The sequence below is a fragment of the Phragmites australis genome, chromosome 11 (genome assembly GCF_958298935.1).
Source record: "Phragmites australis chromosome 11, lpPhrAust1.1, whole genome shotgun sequence".
In the NCBI taxonomy this organism is placed as follows: Eukaryota; Viridiplantae; Streptophyta; class Magnoliopsida; order Poales; family Poaceae; genus Phragmites; species Phragmites australis.
In genome coordinates this window covers 10,762,900-10,783,132 of record NC_084931.1, presented here as the reverse complement: position 1 = coordinate 10,783,132, position 20,233 = coordinate 10,762,900, and the positions used below count along the sequence as shown (strand labels likewise).

General features: G+C 43.1%; 1 protein-coding gene across 1 annotated transcript; it reads left to right on the top strand.

Annotated features, from left to right (window-relative positions):
* The first annotated feature begins 979 nt into the window (after nt 1–979).
* LOC133884903 (expansin-A33-like) lies at nt 980–2,349 on the top strand. Its single transcript, XM_062324495.1, has 3 exons — nt 980–1,150; nt 1,261–1,579; nt 1,717–2,349. The coding sequence occupies exons 1-3, from the start codon at nt 1,021–1,023 to the stop codon at nt 2,024–2,026; spliced, it is 759 nt and encodes a 252-aa protein (XP_062180479.1). The 5' UTR covers nt 980–1,020; the 3' UTR covers nt 2,027–2,349.
* The last annotated feature ends 17,884 nt before the right edge of the window (nt 2,350–20,233 follow it).

Below are 20,233 nucleotides of genomic sequence, written 5' to 3'. Positions count from 1 at the left end.
CCACATGTCACAGGTGATTTTTCACATTGTCTTAATACTTTGCGTTCCAATGGAATCGAACCCGCGACCTAGCCTCGCACGCATAGAGCCCTTACCACCTCATCCTCGTGTGCGTTCTGAAGAAAGTAGGAGATGCTATCCTTTTATTTTTTTACCGAAGGTCATTGGTGACCCATCAATAATGACTAGCTAAGATGATCGTCATTGATAAATTAGTTATTGGTGACAGATCAAGTTGTGACCCGTCAGCAATGACTGGCTAGGATAACCTATCACTTATGAGTCGTAATAGGTGACGGGTCGCAACTACGACCCGCCACCTATAACTGATCCAGGATGATCCGTCACTTTTATTATCAGTGACAGATCATATTATGACCAGTCACTTATTTCGTGTCTCATTTGTCTGTTTTCATATAGTGGTCTATAATACAGTCATTATATATACGCTTTCACCACAGTTTACCACACGGCTCAGGTATGAGAATCACTAACTAGAATTACTGATGTGCAAATATTATATTTTCAGAATTTTGTCCATGATCTAGCTACCAGTTGTCTTTTGGGTTCCACTGACATTATATGTTAAGATAACTTTGCAGGATATAATTTTATGTCCACCGCGCCCTGGATGAAATTTTCAGCACTGCGGATTCCACCACAAGCATGCACTTGAGTTTGGATCGCTACGAATCTAGTTGAGGGCACATGGACACAGGAACTTCTCCAGACCAAGAAAAAAATTCTTACAACATCACGAACATGGAGAACACGTCAGAAATTTATTTTGTATTAATTAGTTTGAAAACTTGCCGTGTGTCAAAGTCAAAGAACGAAGCATAAAACTGAAACCATGTTACTAACACATCAAGATCAAACCATACAGTTAATTACTAACTACCACGTACGGTAACCGTCAGAGGCTCACAACCACTATAAATCCCAGGGTCAAGGAGTGACACTGAACAACACAGCCAAAAGTACCTTTCTAGCACCTAGCTAGATAGTACATCGATCCAAATGGTAAAACTAGCACTACCAGTTGTGCTTCTTGCTTTGCTGTGTAGATTGGCTTCCCATGCAGTAGACGCCCAGTGGACGAGCGCGACAGCGACATTCTATGGCGGAAGCGATGGCTCCGGCACCATGGGTTTGTTCCTTTCCCTCCATTTCTAAACCTTAGCTTCTTGTTCCAAGCAGCGCCCTCCTTGGTTTGATCGATCTAAACAAAAAATGTGACCAATTCTTGTGCGCATGCAGACGGCGCGTGCGGGTACGGCAACCTGTACAGCGCCGGGTACGGGCTGAACAATGCGGCGCTGAGCACGGCGCTGTTCAACAACGGCGCCATGTGCGGCTCGTGCTACACCATCGTCTGCGACAGCAGCAAGACTAACTGGTGCAAGCCGGGCACGTCTGTCACCGTCACGGCCACCAACTTCTGCCCGCCCAACTACGCGCTCCCCAGCGACAATGGCGGCTGGTGCAACCCGCCGCGCCGCCACTTCGACATGTCGCAGCCCGCCTGGACGAGCATCGCAATCTACCAAGCCGGGATCGTCCCGGTGCTTTACCGAAGGTACGTACACAGATCACAAAACAACATGATGCGCGAAACATCATTTATAGCTTGCTCCAGACATATATAAATCCACAGATCTTGTATGCGTACGATGTGACGGTTCATGGTTGTGACTTTTTGAGTGACTTCTGCAGGGTGCCGTGCAAGAAAAGTGGGGGCATCAGATTCACCATTAGCGGGAGGGATTACTTCGAGTTGGTGACGGTGACGAACGTCGGCGGCAGCGGCGTGGTGTCGCAGATGTGGATCAAGGGGTCAAACACAGACTGGCTGACGATGAGCAGGAACTGGGGCGCAAACTGGCAGAGCACCGCGTACCTGAACCGCCAGAGCCTGTCCTTCATGGTGAAGATCGATGACGGCCGCGTGCTGACGATGTGGAGTGTCGCTCCGTCGAACTGGTACTTCGGCGCTACCTACACGACCAACTGGGCGAACTTCTAGCTGAAAACATGGACGAGTGACATAATAATACGCAACTAGTGTGTGTGCATATATATATATATATATATATATATATATGACCTGTTACTATGAGCTCTACGACGATTGATTAATGCCGTACCCTCTTCGAAGTAGATAGGCGATGAGGTGATCATCAGTTTACAATTTTTTATTGTTCTAATTGATGTTTTTTGTGAGAACCCGCCTGTAATACCTGCATTTGTACTATAGTCAGCGGCTTGGGATCACGGAGCCCTCTAAGCAACAAATGCAGTACATATGTATGGACTAAAAGCTTATTCATTTGCGAAGCAGTTATTTAAGAGAAGCAAGGGAGTTCATATTTTTCGTTGGGAAATCTTTTTTTTTTTACACTCTAAAGATTGGACTAGTTGCATTGCAGATTTCACACTCCTACATGGTTCCATTGTTTTTCCTTTCTGGAATTTGCTAGAGCTCCCCGCTGAGAAAAAGTTTTTCTCTCGGGCCTTTACTGCAAACTTAGCCCAAAATGCTTAAACACGTCATTAAGCCTTCATGAGCATCATTAACATCATATTTAATTGTTTGAGAAATTAAGGCAGGCAATTAAAAATTAAACACAAATCGTTAAGTTTAATAATAAGTGATGTACCGTAAAGGAAGTCACAAATTTGCTATACAACATAGGGTTGAAAATGTTGGCACACAGCCACAGGATCGCAAGCTTCTGCAGCAAAGAGGACACAACAATAGCAGGAATCGACAAGAACAGAACGATCAAGTTTTTCTGGGTGGACAGAGCTACTTTCTTCTGTTAAATAGAATGTCAAAGAAAACGAAATACAACTGAATGTTACTTATACTAGCAGCTGAACCGGATCATGGAATCTCACGATCCACTAAAAACGGAAACAAACTCATGCACACCGCATGTTATTTTTGGCCACACACTCACGCATGCCCGGCGCTCTCGCCGTGGCCACTTCCTTAATGAACTCCTGACGACGCGCTCTCCCTGCTGACTCCACGCCAACGGGCCACATTCATGATTAAGTCCAACATACTCCCCCCTAATCCTGATGTGGCCCCAGATCACGAACACCAAGTAGATGTCGCATTGTTGCAAGCTTTACTGCTGACAATGCCTTTGTCAGGGCATCTGCTCTCTGCTCTTCAGTGCAAACACGATGGACCTCAATCTGCCCTCTTTCGATGCACTCCCTGATGAAATGATACTTGGTATCTATATGCTTGCTTCGACCATGGAACACCGGAATCTTCATTAGTGCAATGGCTGAATTATTGTCAACAAACAACTTCACTTTCCTTGGTTTGTCACCAGTAATCTCTCCCAGTAGGTTTCTGAGCCAAAGTGCTTGAACTGCAGCTGCTGTTGCTGCCATAAATTCAGCCTCACACGATGACAGTGCCACTGTTTTCTGTTTCTGAGAGCACCATGACACCAAACTTTTACTGAAATAGAAAGCCATTCCACCTGTGCTTTTCCTATCATCTAGATCCCCAGCTAGATCACTATCAGTGTAACTTGTCAGTACTTCCTCTCTTCCATCCCGGGCATAAACCAACCCAAGATTGATAGTACCTTTGAGGTACCGAAGGATTTGCTTCACTACCTTTGAGTGCATCAATGTTGGTCTCTCCATAAACCTGCTAGCAACTCCCATAGAAAAGGAGAGATCTGGGCGAGTATGGAGCAGGTACCTGAGGCAACCTATCACACGTCTGTATTCAGTGGTATCCACTGGCTCACCATCAAGGTCCTTGTGCAGCTGTACTCTTGGCTCCATGGGGGTATTTAGTGGGATTGCAATCCATCATCCCAAACTGTTGCAACACCTTCACTGCATAACCAGTCTGTTTGAGTGTGAGACAATTATCCTGCTGAGACACCTCAATGCCCAGATAGTATGACAATAGCCCCAAATAACTCATTTCAAATTCAGTTGTCATTTGATGCTTGAAAGACTGAATCTCCTTTGGATCACCTCCTGTGACGATGAGATCATCAACATATACCCCAATGACAACTGCAGCTACCCCTTCTCCTCTTGTGTACACTGCTTGCTCTTGCACACATCTTTTGAAATCAAGATTTTTCAAACTCTTGTCCAGTCTGATATTCCATGCCCGCGGCGCCTGCCGAAGGCCATATAGAGCCTTGCTCAACCTGAGCACAAGGTGCTCCTTGTTCTTCACAGTATACCCTTCCGGCTGTGACACATACACCTCCTCTTCAAGCTCTCCATTCAGAAAGGCCGACTTTACATCTAAATGATGAACTTCCCACCCACGGTTTGCAGCAACAGCAAGAATCAGGCGCACCGTATCTAGCCTGGCTACTGGTGCAAATACCTCCTCAAAATCAATCCCTTGCCTGTGTACATACCCTTTTGCCACTAACCTAGCTTTGTGCTTGATCACCTGTCCTTCTGAATTTTTCTTCAATTTGTACACCCATTTTAAGGTTTGTGTCCTGCAGGCAGCTTGGTCAATGTCCATGTTGCATTTTTCTCAATCGACTCGATTTCTTTATCCATGGCCTTCTCCCAATCTGGGTTCCCTGCTGCCTTGCTGTAGCAGGATGGCTCTTCTATTTCTGCAAGTAGGGCCTCACCATCAGAGTCAAAAGTGAGCTCTACCTCAGATGTATTCTGGTAAAGGTCATCCAGGCCACGGAAACGAAGTGGCCTTCCATCTGAACTGCAGGTGTTGGTCGACCCAGAAGCCTCTTGCTCCTCGGTCGGCTCATTTGTCGATGATCCGGGTGATGGCATCTGCACTGGAGTGGCTGGTGAAGTGGGTGACGCCATGAATGGTACACTCCCTGATCCTGCAATCTCTGTCAGGCTGTTGGGCTGAGGCACCATTGGCTCCTGCATGTTTGCTGGTTCCCCACTAGATGACCACACTGAAGGGTTTGAGTAAGGGTCTTCTTCAACGTGGAACTCTGCTGATTCTCCAACACCCACACCTGCACACAAGTTCCACTCCAAACTTTCTTCAAAAATTACATCGCGACTTACAACAATCTTGCCGCGACGTGGATCGAGCAGCCTGTGCGCCTTGCACCCGTCTTCGACGCCGAAATAGACCATCTGCTGGCTTCTGTCATCTAGTTTCTTCATGTGTGGCATCGCCGGCTTGACATGTGCCAAGCACCCAAACACACGCAAGTGCCCCAGGTGAGGCCTCCTCCCGTTCCAGGCCTCGAATGGGGTGCGCTCCCCCATTGCTTTCGTTGGGAGATGGTTCAACAGGTAGACGGCATGCCTCACCTCCTCCCCCCAGTACTTGCCAGGAACACTCATACTCTTCAACAGCGACCGCACCATCTCCATCACCATCCTATTCATGCGCTCTACAACACCATTCTACTGTGGTGTGCAGGGTGCAGTGAGGTGCCTCTGAATGCCTGCTTGCTCACATACATCCGCAAACGTCGCTGCCAAGAACTCGCTGCCGCGGTCAGAGCGCAGTGTTTTGACGCGGTGTCTAGATGTGTTCTCGACCTCCACCTTGTACTTGATAAATGCATCGCATGCTTGATCCTTGCTCTTCAGCATGTACACACACATCCACCTGGAATAGTCATCAACGAGCAGCATGAAGTATTTGTTGCCAGCCGCCGTCGATGAAGATATCGGCCCTCACAGGTCGATGTGCACCAGTCCGAGCGGCTCCTCCGCCCGGTATCATGCCACTCGAGGGAACGGCACACGCGCCTGCTTCGCCACCAGACACCCATGACATTCTGGGTGCACGATCTGTGGCACTCCCGCTGCCATGTTCTTCTCAACAAGCATCTTCATCGCCCGGAAGTTGGCATGGCCCAATCGCCCATGCCAGAGCCACGCCGGGTCCTCCAAGTTTGCCAGGAGGCAAACAGGACTTGCCAATCGCAAATCAATGCGGTAGAGCCGATTTGGTGAGCGTTTCACTTTCATTATCAACCTCAGGGGACTTTTGTCAAACACCTCGAGCTCACCCCCATCCATCACCACCCTGTAACCAATTTCAGTGAGTTGGCCGAGACTCACCAAATTGCTTCGGAGTTTGGGGATGTAGTAGACTTCCTGGAGCATCCATTGATCTCTGTTCTTGCAATCAAACAGGATTGAGCCCTTTCCCATGATCTGCACAGTGGATCCGTCCCCAAATTTCACCCTCCCGGTGACAGCCTCGTCCAGATCCTTGAATTTTCCTGGATCTCCCGTCATGTGGTTGCTCGCGCCATTGTCGAGGTACCAAGTGTCGTTGATGGATGCACCGTCTTCTGTGAGATGCAGCTCGGGGAAGACCTTCTCCTCAGTCAGGTACACAGCATCTCGCTGCCCCCCGTGCGCCCGCTCGAGCGGCGTCAGCACCTCTGACACCGCGAGCATAAGCGCTGGTTCGACATCTTCCGCCCGCGCATGGTGAGCTTCCTCCTCCTTCTTGGGCTCCTTGCATTGGCTGGCGTAGTGGCCATACTTGAGGCAACTGAAACACTGGATATGGCTTTTACCTTTGACGCCACCACCAGTGCCCTCCTTGACTAGCACATTCCTGCGCCCACCGCGCCCGCGGCCTCTACCGCGGCCACGTCCTCGGCCGCGCCCACCACTATCAGGTAATTTTCCTCTCCCTGAGGTGTCACCCGCTGCCTTCTTGTGGCACGCCTCCCACTCCGCCTGAGTGAGGAGGAGCTGCCCATTAGCTCTCGCGCCGCCACCTTCGCGGTGAGTGCGTTCCTCGTAGGCCTTCAACCGGCCCATGGCTTCCTCGAACGCCAAGGTACTGAGGTCGTAGAATTATTCAATGCCGGCGATGACATTGATGAAGCGCTCCGGCACGGTGTCAAACAATTTCTTCACCAGAGCAGCGTCAGTGAGGGTGCTTCCTAGGTTCACGTACCTGACCGCCATGCCGGTGAGCTTGTCGGCATACTGGTCCAGGGACTCATCCTCCTTCATGCGCAGGGCGTCGAATTCGCTCTTCAACGTCTGCAATCGTGCCGCCTTGACACGATCTGTGCCGACGAACCTCGTCTTGAGGCACTCCCAAACCTCCCTCGCCGTCCTCTTGTTCGCAACTTGCATGAGGATGTCCTCCGGGAGTGCTTGAAGAAGGTGCGCCCTTGCCTTCTTGTCCTTCCTCGGTTCGAAGGCCGTGCCAGCCGCCGGCTCAACAGCCTCCCAGAGCTCCTGATCCTCCATGATCGCTTGCACACGAATCACCCACGCGGTGTAGTTCGTTGCCATCAGCTGCGGGTACACGAACAGCCCGCCGCCGCTCACCCGCGACGACTCACCCTGAGTGACGATCGACATCGGCTTGAAACGGGGATACTTGGGCATGCAATTTAGACACCAGGCTCTGATACCAGATATTGGCACACAGCCACAGGATCGCAAGCTTCTACAGCAAAGAGGACACAACAATAGCAGGAATCGACAAGAACAGAACGATCAAGTTTTTCTGGGTGGACAGAGCTACTTTCTTCTATTAAATAGAATGTCAAAGAAAACGAAATACAACTGAATGCTACTTATACTAGCAGCTGAACTGGATCATGGAATCTCACGATCCACTAAAAACGGAAACAAACTCATGCACACCGCATGTTATTTTTGGCCACGCACTCACGCATGCCCGGCGCTCTCGCCGTGGCCACTTCCTGAATGAACTCCTGACAACGTGCTCTCCCTGCTGACTCCACGCCAAGGACTAGCACGCCAACGGGCCACATTCATGATTAAGTCCAACAGGAAACAATTTTACAAATTAGTCCATATTATAGGATGAATACTAGTGATTTTTTCCAAATTTTGGGGATTATTTTGAAGTCTTAAAAATCTATGTAATTTAGAAAAGGTTTCATCTTTGAAAAAATTTAATTCAAAATTGGCTCATGCTTTTTGGGTGAAACAAGTTAAAATGGGTTGCACATAAATTATAATTTCCAACAAATTTCTCCCACAATTTTTGGAGCTTAGAAAGATCTAACTTTGGTTCAGAGAGGAAGAAAGAAGATTTTGTTTCCTCTCTGCTACTGTTCATCCACCAACCTCCCTCTCTCTGCTCATTTGATGACCGCTGCTTTTGTTGACAAAGGAAGCCGGCCACTGAGCCTTCCCAGTGAATTTGGCCGCCGCCTATATCTCTCTCGCTCTCTCTCGATTTGCTCTCTCTCTCTCTCTCTCTGCCGCCCGCAAGCAGTAGAGCCGCAGAGCACAGCACAGAGCAGCCACCGCCAACTCAAATCTGAGTAGACCGCGCCAAATCCACGCCGGCCGTTCCAAGAGAAGCACAGGAGAGAGTCGTCCAGTTCTTCCCCGAGCCAGCTCCACCCTTTTCCCCACCAAACCGAGCTCCCCTTGGCATTCTTCCCCAACTTCGGTGAGTCCACTCCTCGCCTCACCAACGCGTCGCCATGTCTCGGCCTTTCCTAGCCAACCGAGGTCTCAGTGAGCATCCTCTTACCTCTGGCGAGCTTTGGCGCGTGCCGGTTGATCTTCGGCCCAATGTCGGCATGGCCCACCACGAGCCTCCGAGCGCCGCCACGATGGGTGCATGTCGCTGGCTGTGCTCCATTCGGTCCCACCGGCTAACACCCATGTGGATGGTTTCCTCATTACATTCCCTCTCCATTGGCGTCCTTGCTCACCGGGTTTCCATCGAGTCCCGGTTGGATTCGGTGCGCTAGGCCATTCTTCCCCAGCTTCAGCGTTGAGCTCCACGATTCCACCATCGACCCTCTACTCCGAGCCACCTTCATCCAAACCAAACCACTAGTAAGCTTTCTATAGCCCCCGTCCATCTGTAGCCCACACCCTTTTGTCCTGAGCCTGTCACTAGCATGGTACACAGCATGGGTCGAGAGCGACCGTGTTTGGCCACTCACTGTCGGCCATGCTCTAACTGAGCCCGTTAGCCGAGCCTTGCTCAGTTTGGTTCATCATTGCAAGATGGTTCGGTTGGTGTCCTCAGCCGGCTCGATGACGTTGCCGCTCACCGTTTGTGAGTGCCGACCGAGCCAGCCGGCCGTGGCAGCGTGGTGCCTCAACGGCTCAAGGTCCATTTTGACCGAGTCAACAGGCCAGGCCCACGTTTCATCTCACTGGCTAGCCAGCCAGGTGTGCAAAAAGGATTAGGGCCCTTCTTCTATTCGGTGAACTTGGGAAAATGCAAAATAGGATTATTTTTGTATTATTAAATCGACTGAATATTGTAAAAAACATAGAAAAAATAATTATAGCTCGAAAAATAGTGAGACCAATTTTTTCTAGCTTTTTTTATCATGCTACACATATTAAAAATACTAGGAGCCATGAAATTTGTACTGAGATTTATTTAATTAATGAAATGTGTTAAAGCTTCATTAATTCATAATTAATTAATGGTAACTCCAAAATTGGTAAATCCAATTTTCTTAATCTTGTTAACTTATTGTCTACTCACTAAAAATACTCACACTCATGTTAAACAGAGTTAACTTTATAATTTGAATTAAGCTTGGTTTAAGCTTAATTAAATTCATAAATTATTAAATGTTTAATGATAATTTAAATTAAGGAAATCCTTAATGCTTTAAAACTCATACCATGATGCATTGCATCTCCACTTTGATCATACATTGTGGAGAATTTCTCATCCATACTCATTGCGATGCATCATTAATTTTATTTAGCAAACGACGTTTCGGAGAGTCACGAGTTTGAACCCAAAGGCAAACCAAAGGATTTTGTTAGTGAAGAACGGGAAGCACCAAGCAAGCATCTACCATATCTCTCTCATATTTTTGTGAATTATTGGTCAATTTATTAGGTCTTTATATATGCCATATATGCATGTTTTAGCGAGTCAATATCGGGAATCCGGTAGATCCTATTCGTTGCATAGTACCTACCTTTACCAAGTTGTTAATCCTGATCCTTATAGCCTGAGTATAACATATCATGGTCTAACTTAAAAATGATACGAGAATTGCCTAGCCTTGCATAGGTCATCAATAGAAGTCCAGTGATGGATGTTACCGTCGTTCGCGAGCTACACGACTTTCAACAACTATTATAAATGAATGATAAGTTGGGATGATGAGTTGAAAAATTGAGGCGAGATGTGAGCGGGTGCTAGGGGCAGTTCGGGAGAGGAGATCCAAGTGTCATAGACTGATTGCATCATTTAAGCGTTGTCTGTGATGTCATTTAGCTTAAGCATTTCTGTACTTCCACATATCGATCTAATGGTAAGATAAGCTGATTATTGTATGCCATGCTAACGCTTATGTTGCGTCCCTATGACGCGTAGAAAAAGTGTGATGAGTTGCAAGTGGGTAGTTTTGGGTATAAGAAAGGTTATCTCGGGAGCCAAGAGAATGGACTCGAGTCGTGTGGGTAAAGATATACCCCTGCAGCGTATAAAAACAATTCGAATTTTTGCGCTCTCGGTTATGAACATGCCTATGTCCATTGGGCAATATCGTAGAGTTTCAATCAATTTGAGAAAAGGAATGGAAAGTATGTTGGCTTCTGGGAGAAGCATGTGCTGGTACCATCGACAAGTTGAGAAAAGTTTACTTTATTAAAGTTTATGATTATTGTGGGTTAATGCTTGTTGTTCATGTCATTATATTGGTTAAATGTGCTTTTTCGATGAACCAAATTAACGTTGTGGCTATTCTTTGCTATTCAACCAAATGCAGTATCCTTGGAGTCGGGATAGTATATACCCATATTGTGTAAGTCTTACGAGTACCTTCGTACTCAGGTGTTGCCCTTATGTTGATGCAAGTAACGAGGAACTCGTATACGAGTACTTTTATCCCGCTGATGCTAAAGATGGCCAGATATAGAGATTGAATGTCTGAGCTAGTCCTAGTGGTGCCTTATGAGCAATAGTGCCACTGATCTTTTGTTTTATCAATATCTTTCTTATGCGTTTGAAAACTCTGATCTAAGTATAAACTGGAACTTGAAACAATATCTTTAATAAAATTTAAAACTTTTGTACTCTGTTCATATCTTATGATGAAACTATATTGTAAACGGTATATGTCGTGATCTTAGGCTTGTTGGGCATATATCGGAACTGCCGGAATTACTTTCGTTTTAATTGACTTAATTGTTGATTAAACCGGGTGTAATTTGGTTGGGTTTGACAAAACTCCATGTTAGAAACTAGTAGCTGGCAATACCAAGAATAGGAAATTGTTGATTATACACAAGAGAACACAAGACATAGATGTAGGTATACAAAACATTATCCGTAATTCATATTTACTGCCATATACTCCCTCCGGTCCAAAATAAGTGTCGTTTTGGATATCGAAACGGTTCCCAAAATACAACTTTGACTGCTACTTTTTTATGGACTATATTGATAAAACATAGCAAAATATACTATTATGATAATACTTTTTTAGACTAATCTACTCATGTCATTTTTAAGTATCCAAACTTAATATATAAAAAGTACTCTCTCTATCTCAAAATAGATGGCATTTAGAGTTGAGCATAAGTATTAAGGTAAAAGATAAAATGACCATCTTACTCTTTTAGTACCATTTATTGCATGAGAAATGAAACTTGCATTGGGAAAGAAGTTATTTTAATGGAGAGGCTAAGATTGGAAAACTTGTGTTAAAGTTATCTCAAAATCGTAGAACATCGTGTATTTTGAACATTGTAGAAAGAACCTAAAACGTCATCTATTTTGAGATGGATGGAGTAATTTAGAGCCAAAGCTTGAAATAGTTAACTACATACAGCCTAAAATGACACTTATTTTAAAGTGAGGGAGTATATATTAAGAACTAGAATGTGATTCTATCAATTACAAGAGAGTAATTCTCGTTAAAATCAACGTTGAGACACTAATTAAACCATTGTGTACACGCATCACCTTGTACCATGCCACTTGGTTGGTCTCGTCTTTCTGTCAAATGAGTACACATTTCTATCCTATTGGAAATACCTACAAAGTAAGGCCAACAAGAACAAACACATTTATTGTGGCCAAGCGAGGACACTCTGCCTTAATCGCTTTTATTAGTTTGACACAATATGAATGCTTCTTGTATTCTGACAAAGACTTCAATTCTCGATCCTAAATCAATGATTTTAGAATTATATTGGTAGAGTATATGTCTACATGAATAGTCTTTCTATCATAAATTTCTTATGTATCGACATATCTATAGTTTTTTTCTAAATTCACTTGACGTGCATCATTTCTTGGTATGTTTAGATGAGGAGCTTATGGTCGCCGAATGTGAGGTGTTGTCCATGTGCATTCTCACTGGGTTTTCCATCCTTAAGAATGTGCAATTACATCCCCATGATGGTGCACTACAAATGTCTCCATGTTGGTGCTAGTTATGCAGCATTATTTGCTATCAGTTCAGTGTATATATTAATAATGTCTAATCATTTATGCCATTTATTTGTTAGGAGATAGAGTTTAGAGATAGAATTTGATACAATTGGTTGGTTGTTTAGAGATAGATCATGTTGTTAACGGATTGTAATCGGAGCTATCTTGAACTCCATTGTTTATCTTCATAAGATGAATCGGATACAATTGTCATTCAATACGGTTGCCCGATTACAATCTAATCGACTTAATTGTCGATTAAGCCGGTTGTAATTTGTTCGGGTCTGAAAATACTCCATGTTAGAAACTAGTAGTTGGCAATACCAAGAATAGGAAATTGTAGATTATACACATGAGCACACAAGACATAGATGTAGATATACAAAAATTTATCCGTAATTCATATTTACTGCCATATACTCCCTCTAGTCCAAAATAAGTCTCGTTTTGTACATCGACACTGTTCCCAAAATACAACTTTGACTAATACTTTTTATTGTAATATATTGATAAAACATAGCAAAAATATACTATTATGAAAATACTTTTCGAGACAAATCTATTCATGTCATTCTTAAGTATCCAAACTTAATACATAAAATGTACTCTCTTTGTCTCAAAATAGATGATGTTTAGAGTTGAGCACAAGTATTAAAGTGAAAGATAAAATGACTATCTTACCTTCTTTTAATACCATTTATTGCGTGGGAAATGAGACTTACATTGGGAAATAAGTTATTTTATTGGAGAGGATAAGATTGGAAAACTTGTGTTAAAGTTATCTCGAAATAATAGAACATCGTGTATTTTGAACATTGTAGAAGAGCCTAAAACGTCATCTATTTTGAGATGGATGGAGAAATTTAGAGCCAAAGCTTGATATAGTTAACTTGATACAGCTTAAATGATATTTATTTTAAAGTGGAGGGAGTATATATATTAAGAACTAGAATGTGATTCTATCAATTACAAGAGAGTAGGTCTCATCAAAATCAATATTGAGACACTAATCACTACTACAGAACTAGACTTATATGTCAGCCCATCATTGCCAGTTTCTCATGGGCCAGTAATGATGGGGCATCCCTGCCGGTTCATTAGCCACGCGGAAAGAATCAGCTATCGTGGCTTATGAGCCGACAGTGATAAGGGTCATCACTGCCAGCTGATGGATTGAGCCGGCAATGATGCACCCACCCTCATCTCTGCTGGCTTAATCTACTGATCGATAGTGATATCTCTACATCACTGCCGATGGAATATATGAGCCGGTAGTGATATCCTCCTCTTCCCCACCTTCTTCTACCTCGAGTTAACAGAGTGATTTGAGAACCCTCTCCCTCACAAAATATCCTATGGCAATAACCACTCCATCCCTTCTCCCGCATTAATTCCCCCACCACTCAAGCTCAATTTTGGTCAAGAAGGAGGTCTAGATGACCTCTCTCTAGCTATCCAAACAAAACCCCTTCTTTCCTCTCTATTTGCTCTTTTGCCTTTTCTTCATTTTTTAGAGCAAGTGAATCATGGATTTTTCACCAACAGCAAGCAAGCTTCTAGCATGAGCCTCTCGAGGTCAAGTAAGCTGAAATCCCCAAGGTTAATCCTATATTTAGCAAAAATTTACCCTAAAAAACCAAAGTTGACCTTATCCTTATAGAGACCTAGGCAAATCTTCAAAGCTGATCCTAATGAACTATAGGAATAAATTTAGAAGTCTACAATATAGAAACTTTAGGTATGAGCATATTTATTTTTGATTTTTAATGAATTAGAAAAATTAACCATGATATTTAGGTATGTAGCAAGATCCAATTGTATTTTTATATTTTATTTAATTAGCAACCTCCAATATAGAAACTTTAGGTATGAGCGTATTTATTTTACATTTTTCCTTAATAAGTCCTAGATAAGGGTTGAATAATAAAGAAATTTTGTAGGTTTGGCACCAACAAATACTCATCAAAAGTGAATGCGAAAGCATATAAAAGGCGGCTCCTCCAACCTGAGCCAATCACAGGTAGGAGATGGCAAGGTAATTTATTTGTTGGTGATCGCCAAATCTTCTAGGTATTTTGAATTTGTATTTACAATAATGATATAATTGTAAATGGACAGAAGATGGATGTACGATGCGAGCTGTGTGAGTGTAGAGTACAAGAACGGCATGAAGGGTTTCCTTGTAGCAGCCGTGGCGCACAAGTCAAATACATAGTCTCAATAAATGTTTGTCCATGTGTCGATTGAGAGAATAAGAAGCAGTTCTCTATGACCCAACAGATACATTCTCACTTGATGCCAAGGGGCTTTATGCCTGGACATACCTGTTGGACTGAGCACGGTGAAGCTGTGATCATATAGGAAGGGCAATACATTGGAAGAGAAGATGAAGATATGTGCACCGATATACCGGTCGACGAATACATCGATATGCCACCTGTCGGAGATACGTTGGCTGATGATGATCTAGAGGAGATGTTGGTCGACGCCGACGTTGATGATTTGGAGCAGATGTTGCATGATGGGGAGGGGAACTTCACCAATGAAAGAGAGTTTCAAAAGTTCCAGCGTATGGTAGAGTACTTTAAAACACCATTATTCTTGGGCTGCGAGAAGGAGCACATAAAGTTGCGTACTGTGCTTTCACTGTTGCAATTGAAGGTAAGCAACTAGTGGCCTGATACAAGCTTCACAAAGTTATTACTGTTCTTGAAAAATTGCTTCCAAAGCAAAATATGCTGCCAGAAAACACGTACCAGGCCAAGCAGGTTGTGTGCCCATTGGGGTTGAAAATACAGAAAATACATGCATGTCCAAACGATTGCATGTTGACGGTGATGATATCGATGGTGAAGGAAAGAAGAAAAGGCGTCCCGTGAAGGTGATGTGGTATTTTCTCATATTCCCCTATTTGGAGCGTTTATTCGCGAACAAAAGGTATGCCGAACTAATGCGATGACACATCGATGAGCTCAAGGATGCTGGAATGCTGAGATACCCCGCTGATTCTATGCAGTGGAGAAACACGATAGGAAATATAAGAAGCTCTTTGCAGAAGATGTGAGGAATATAAGATTTAGGTTGAGTATAGATGGGATGAATTCATTCGACAATATGAGCAGTAGTCATAGCACTTGGCTTGTGACTCTATGTATCTACAACCTTTCTCCTTGGTTGTGTATGAAGCGGAAGTACATTATGATGCCGATGCTGATATCAGGGTCGAGGCAACCTGGTAGCGATATCGGTGTCTAACTGAAACCATTAATGGAAGATCTTGTAATATTGTGGAATGATGGTGTGCAGGTATGGGATGCATACAAACGAGACAAATTCACCCTACACACAATGTTGTTCGTAACAATCCAAGATTGGCTAGCCCTTGGAAACCTATCAGGCCAGACTGTAAAAGGCTACTGTGCATGCGTAAATTATTTGGATGAAACGGAGAGCTTGTGGCTAAAGAACAGCCAAAAAATGGTGTACTTAGGCCATCGTAAATTTCTTTAAAAGGATCACCCGTACCGTAGCAACATGAGAGCTTTTGATGGGAAAGTTGAGACTCGATCACCTCCTAAGAATCGCATTGGGAGAGGATAAAGGGACTTAGGGTTATCCTTGGAAAGGAATGCGGGAGTACACCGATTCCGAAATCTAATCTTAGAGCTCCTATGTTTAAAAAGAAATTGGTTTTTTATGACTTAGCATATTGGCTGGATTTGGTGGTTTGGCACGTAGTCGATGTCATGCACATTGAGAAGAATGTGTGTGATACTTGATTGGTACGTTACTAAACATACCTGGCAAAACAAAGGATACACTCCAAGCACAGAATGACCTGGAATGTTTGAAACTCAGACATGATCTACATCCCGAAGAGATGGAAGAAGGAGACAAATATCTTGGCCCTGCTAGCTACAATCTAAGCAACGCAAAGAAAATTGCAATGTGCAAGTGCTTACATGGAATCAAAGTTCCATCCAGTTACTTCGCCAACATAAAGAGACTAGTAAACATGAAAGACTTGAAATTAATTAGCATAAAGACTCAAGATTGTCATGCGATGATGACACATATGCTTCCAATTACAATTAGAGGTATTCTGACGCCGAATGTCAGAAACCCAATCATAAAGTTGTGTTTATTCTTCAACACCATATCATAGAAGGCCATCGATCCGACCAAGCTAGATAAGCTGCAGGAAGACGTGGTCGAGACTCTATCCTAGCTTGAGGCGTTGTTCCCTCCATCCTTTTTTGATATCATAATGCATCTCATTATTCACATTGTGAAAAAGAAACGGATTCTTGGGCCCATGTTTCTGCATCAGATGTACCCTTTCGAGAGGTTCATGGGAGTTCTTAAGAAATATGTTCATAACCGAAATCGGCTAGAAGGCTGCATGGCCAAGGGCTGGGGAACTGAAGAGGTCATTGATTTCTGCATCGACTACATGAATCTTAAATCGATTGGTGTGCCTATATATCGCCATGAGGGAAGGCTACAGGGGAAAGGGACGAAAGGTGCAAACTCATTTCGTACTAATGACCCCGTTTCATTCACACAAGTACATTTTGCAGTTCTGCAACAATCAGTTCTAGTGGATCCGTATGTCAAAGAACACCAGAAGATGCTACGCACTAGCAACCCAGGGAAGTCCGATGTTTGGATCGCGCAAGAGCACCGAGATCATTTTGGCGCTTGGTTATGTAGACAAGTGATGGATAAGCAGATAGAGTGTTCTCAGTTGAATGTGTTGGCTCACGGACCGTCAACTATAATCTTCATATTCCAAGGATATGACATTACTGGCTAAACATTTTATACGAGAGCTCAGGATAATAAGAGCTCCAACCAAAATAGCGGTATCCGTATAGATGCCTACGACTGCAATAGAAATAGGAAGACCTACTACAAATTCATAGAGGAGATATGAGAACTCGACTATGGAGTGTTAAAGGTTCCTCTTTTTTGGTGCCAATGGGTCAAACTCCCAAGGGGTGTGAAGATCAATAAGTATGGTATGACTACAGTGGATCAAAAACTCGTTGGATACAGGGAAGAACCATTCGTACTTGCGAATAATGTTTGCAAGTCTTCTATGTAAAGGACCCGGACCTAGGTACGCGCTACCTCCTTTCGAAGAGGACGTCAACCTAGGTCTCATGGAAGCAACCAACGAACCTCCCTATGCACACTGTGATTGTAATAAAAGGTGAATCGTTAAGACAAAGTAGCTAAATTATATCTCACTTTTGTTATGGAATCTTCAATTTGTAGTGATGATGGTGGAAGATATCTTTATTATGAGCATATTGATTTTTAATTTTTTAATAATGAATTAGCAATTTTTAATGATTTAATATATTTATCAATGAAATTAATATATATAGGAAGCTCTTATTATATTTTTTTAATTATACCTCACTTTTGTTATGGAAGCTTCAATTTCTCTGCGCACGCACGCAAAACTAAAACAAATTTTTTGCACCCCGCGGTACTAACAATGAAAGAGGTATCACTACAGGTGGACATATTGGGGCAGCAGTGAAACTACATTATTAAGCCAGCAGTGAAAGTAGTTTCACTGTCGGTCGTCCTCTGCAACCCCAATATAGAAACTTAGGTATGAACATATTTATTTTAATTTTTTTTATTGAATTAGAAAATTGAACCAGGAAATTTAGGTATATATAAAACTTAATTTTGGTATATAGCAAGTTCAAATTTAAATAAATATGTATTAGGATGTTAGGTCAACATAATTTGTTAATTAATATATATAGTACAAATACATATGAATATTTTCTCAACGGGGATGGCTCTTTCTGGGTGTATTTCAAGGACTTGTATGAATTGTACAAGGAAGATGCCCTCGACGTGGCTATAGTCAGAGCGTGAACTCTGTAAGTGACTTATGCATATAAATCATATTATATGATCTTGTACCTTGAAATTACATAGCTAATTTCTCTATTTCATAGAATGGAGAACCACGCATGTAGACAACAATGATCGTAAAGTAGGATTCATCGATCCTGGCCTTGTGAACCGGATGCTTGTAAGGGAGTCCAGACTTCACCAAGAAATTCATACTCTTACCCTACAGCTATGAGTAACGGGCAACTCGATTTTAGTACTAATTTTCTATGGTGACATAATATTACTCCAGCTTTCATTGAATCATCCTTGTCATCCACCCAGACTTGAGCAAGATCATTGTCTTGGACTCACAAAAGAGAGCTCAGATGACTTACCGAAACCTCATCGACATGCTAAATAGGTAAACTCAATCATTTCATCGTCTCGATGATTTCATCTAAGTTTAATTTGTATTCATATTCACGTACATGGTGTCCACAAGCTCAATCATTTCAACTGGCAGTGATAACCCCTTTCACTACCGGTCCACGGAGCCAGCAGTGATAGTCCCCGACTATCACTGCTCGTTACCCACTATCGGCTCCAAAACTGGCAGTGAAGGGGGTTTTAGAGCCGGTAGTGATGCATTGTTTTGTAGTAAACTATTATGTACATGCATCACCTTGTACCAGGACACTTGGTTGTTCTCGTCTATCTTTCAAATGAGTACACATTTATATTCTATTGGAAATACCTACGAAGTAAGGCCAACAAGAACAGACACACTTATTGTGGCCAAGTGAGGCCACTCTGCCTTAATCGCTTTTATTAGTTTCACACAATATGAATGCTTCTTGCATGCTGACAAAGACTTCAATTCTCGATCTAAATCAATGATTTTGTAATTATATCAGTTGATTTTATGTCTATATGAATAGTCTTTCTATCATAAATTTCTCATGTGTCCACATATCTATATATTTTTTCTCTAAATTCACTTGATGTGCATCGTTTCTTGGTACGTTTAGATGAGGAGCTTATGGTCACCGAATGTGAGGTGTTGTCCATGTGCATTCTCACTGGGTTTTCCATCCTTACGAATGCGCACTTACATCCGCATGATGGTGCACTACATATGTCTCCATGTTGGCGCTAGTTATGCAGCATTATTTGTTATCAATTCAGTGTATATATTAATAATGTTTAATCATTTATGCCACTTGTCTGTTAAGAGATAGAATTTTAATAAATTTGGTTGGTTGCTTAGAGATAGAGTCAGGTTGTTAATGGATTGTAATCGGAGCTATCTTCGACTCTGTTGTTTATCTTCAGAAGCTGAATCAGATATTATTGTCATCCGGTAATATCCAGCAGTATAAATATAGAAAACTGGTAATCATTGTTGGCGCGGCAATTTTCATCTCTTTGGTATCGTTTTACATGGTACCATAGCCTCCTCTCCATCTACATACAATTGTCTCTCTAGTTCATCATCATTAACATGTCGACAACAAACACAGCTTCAGTTAGCATGTCGACAACAATAGGATTGATGATTTCAGCTGGAAGGCTCCTGCCAACCCCCTCATATGGCCATCTGGTCTACATAAAGTTGACATGTGATAATCATCTACTATGGAAGGCACAAATTCTCTTGATCCTCCAAGGCTAGCAACTCCTCGGTCTTGTGGAAGGCACTGATGTTGCACCAACAAAACGATTATCATGACCACTGAAGAAGGCGCCACCCAATCCCCAAATCCAGAGTACAACGTCTGGCTTCAGAAAAACCAGCTGGTCCTCAATACTTCATGAGTTTGTTGGCACAAGTTTGGTCGGCACATGAAGATATGTAATGCATCCCAGTCCCCTGCAAGGGTTATGGAACTTTGGAAGCAACTAGCTACAATCTAGAAAAAGGATCTCTCCATGACAAATTATTTTCACAAGGTGAAATCACTAGCAGATACATTGGCAGCTACTGTTCAC

What these genes read in the sequence shown, in the direction of transcription:
- LOC133884903 (XM_062324495.1), top strand. Translation starts at nt 1,021, where the DNA reads ATGGTAAAACTAGCACTACCAGTTGTGCTTCTTGCTTTGCTGTGTAGA. An exon ending in CGATGGCTCCGGCACCATGG is followed by an intron (nt 1,151 to 1,260) that starts GTTTGTTCCTTT and finishes GTGCGCATGCAG; the next exon opens with ACGGCGCGTGCGGGTACGGC. An exon ending in GTCCCGGTGCTTTACCGAAG is followed by an intron (nt 1,580 to 1,716) that starts GTACGTACACAG and finishes TGACTTCTGCAG; the next exon opens with GGTGCCGTGCAAGAAAAGTG.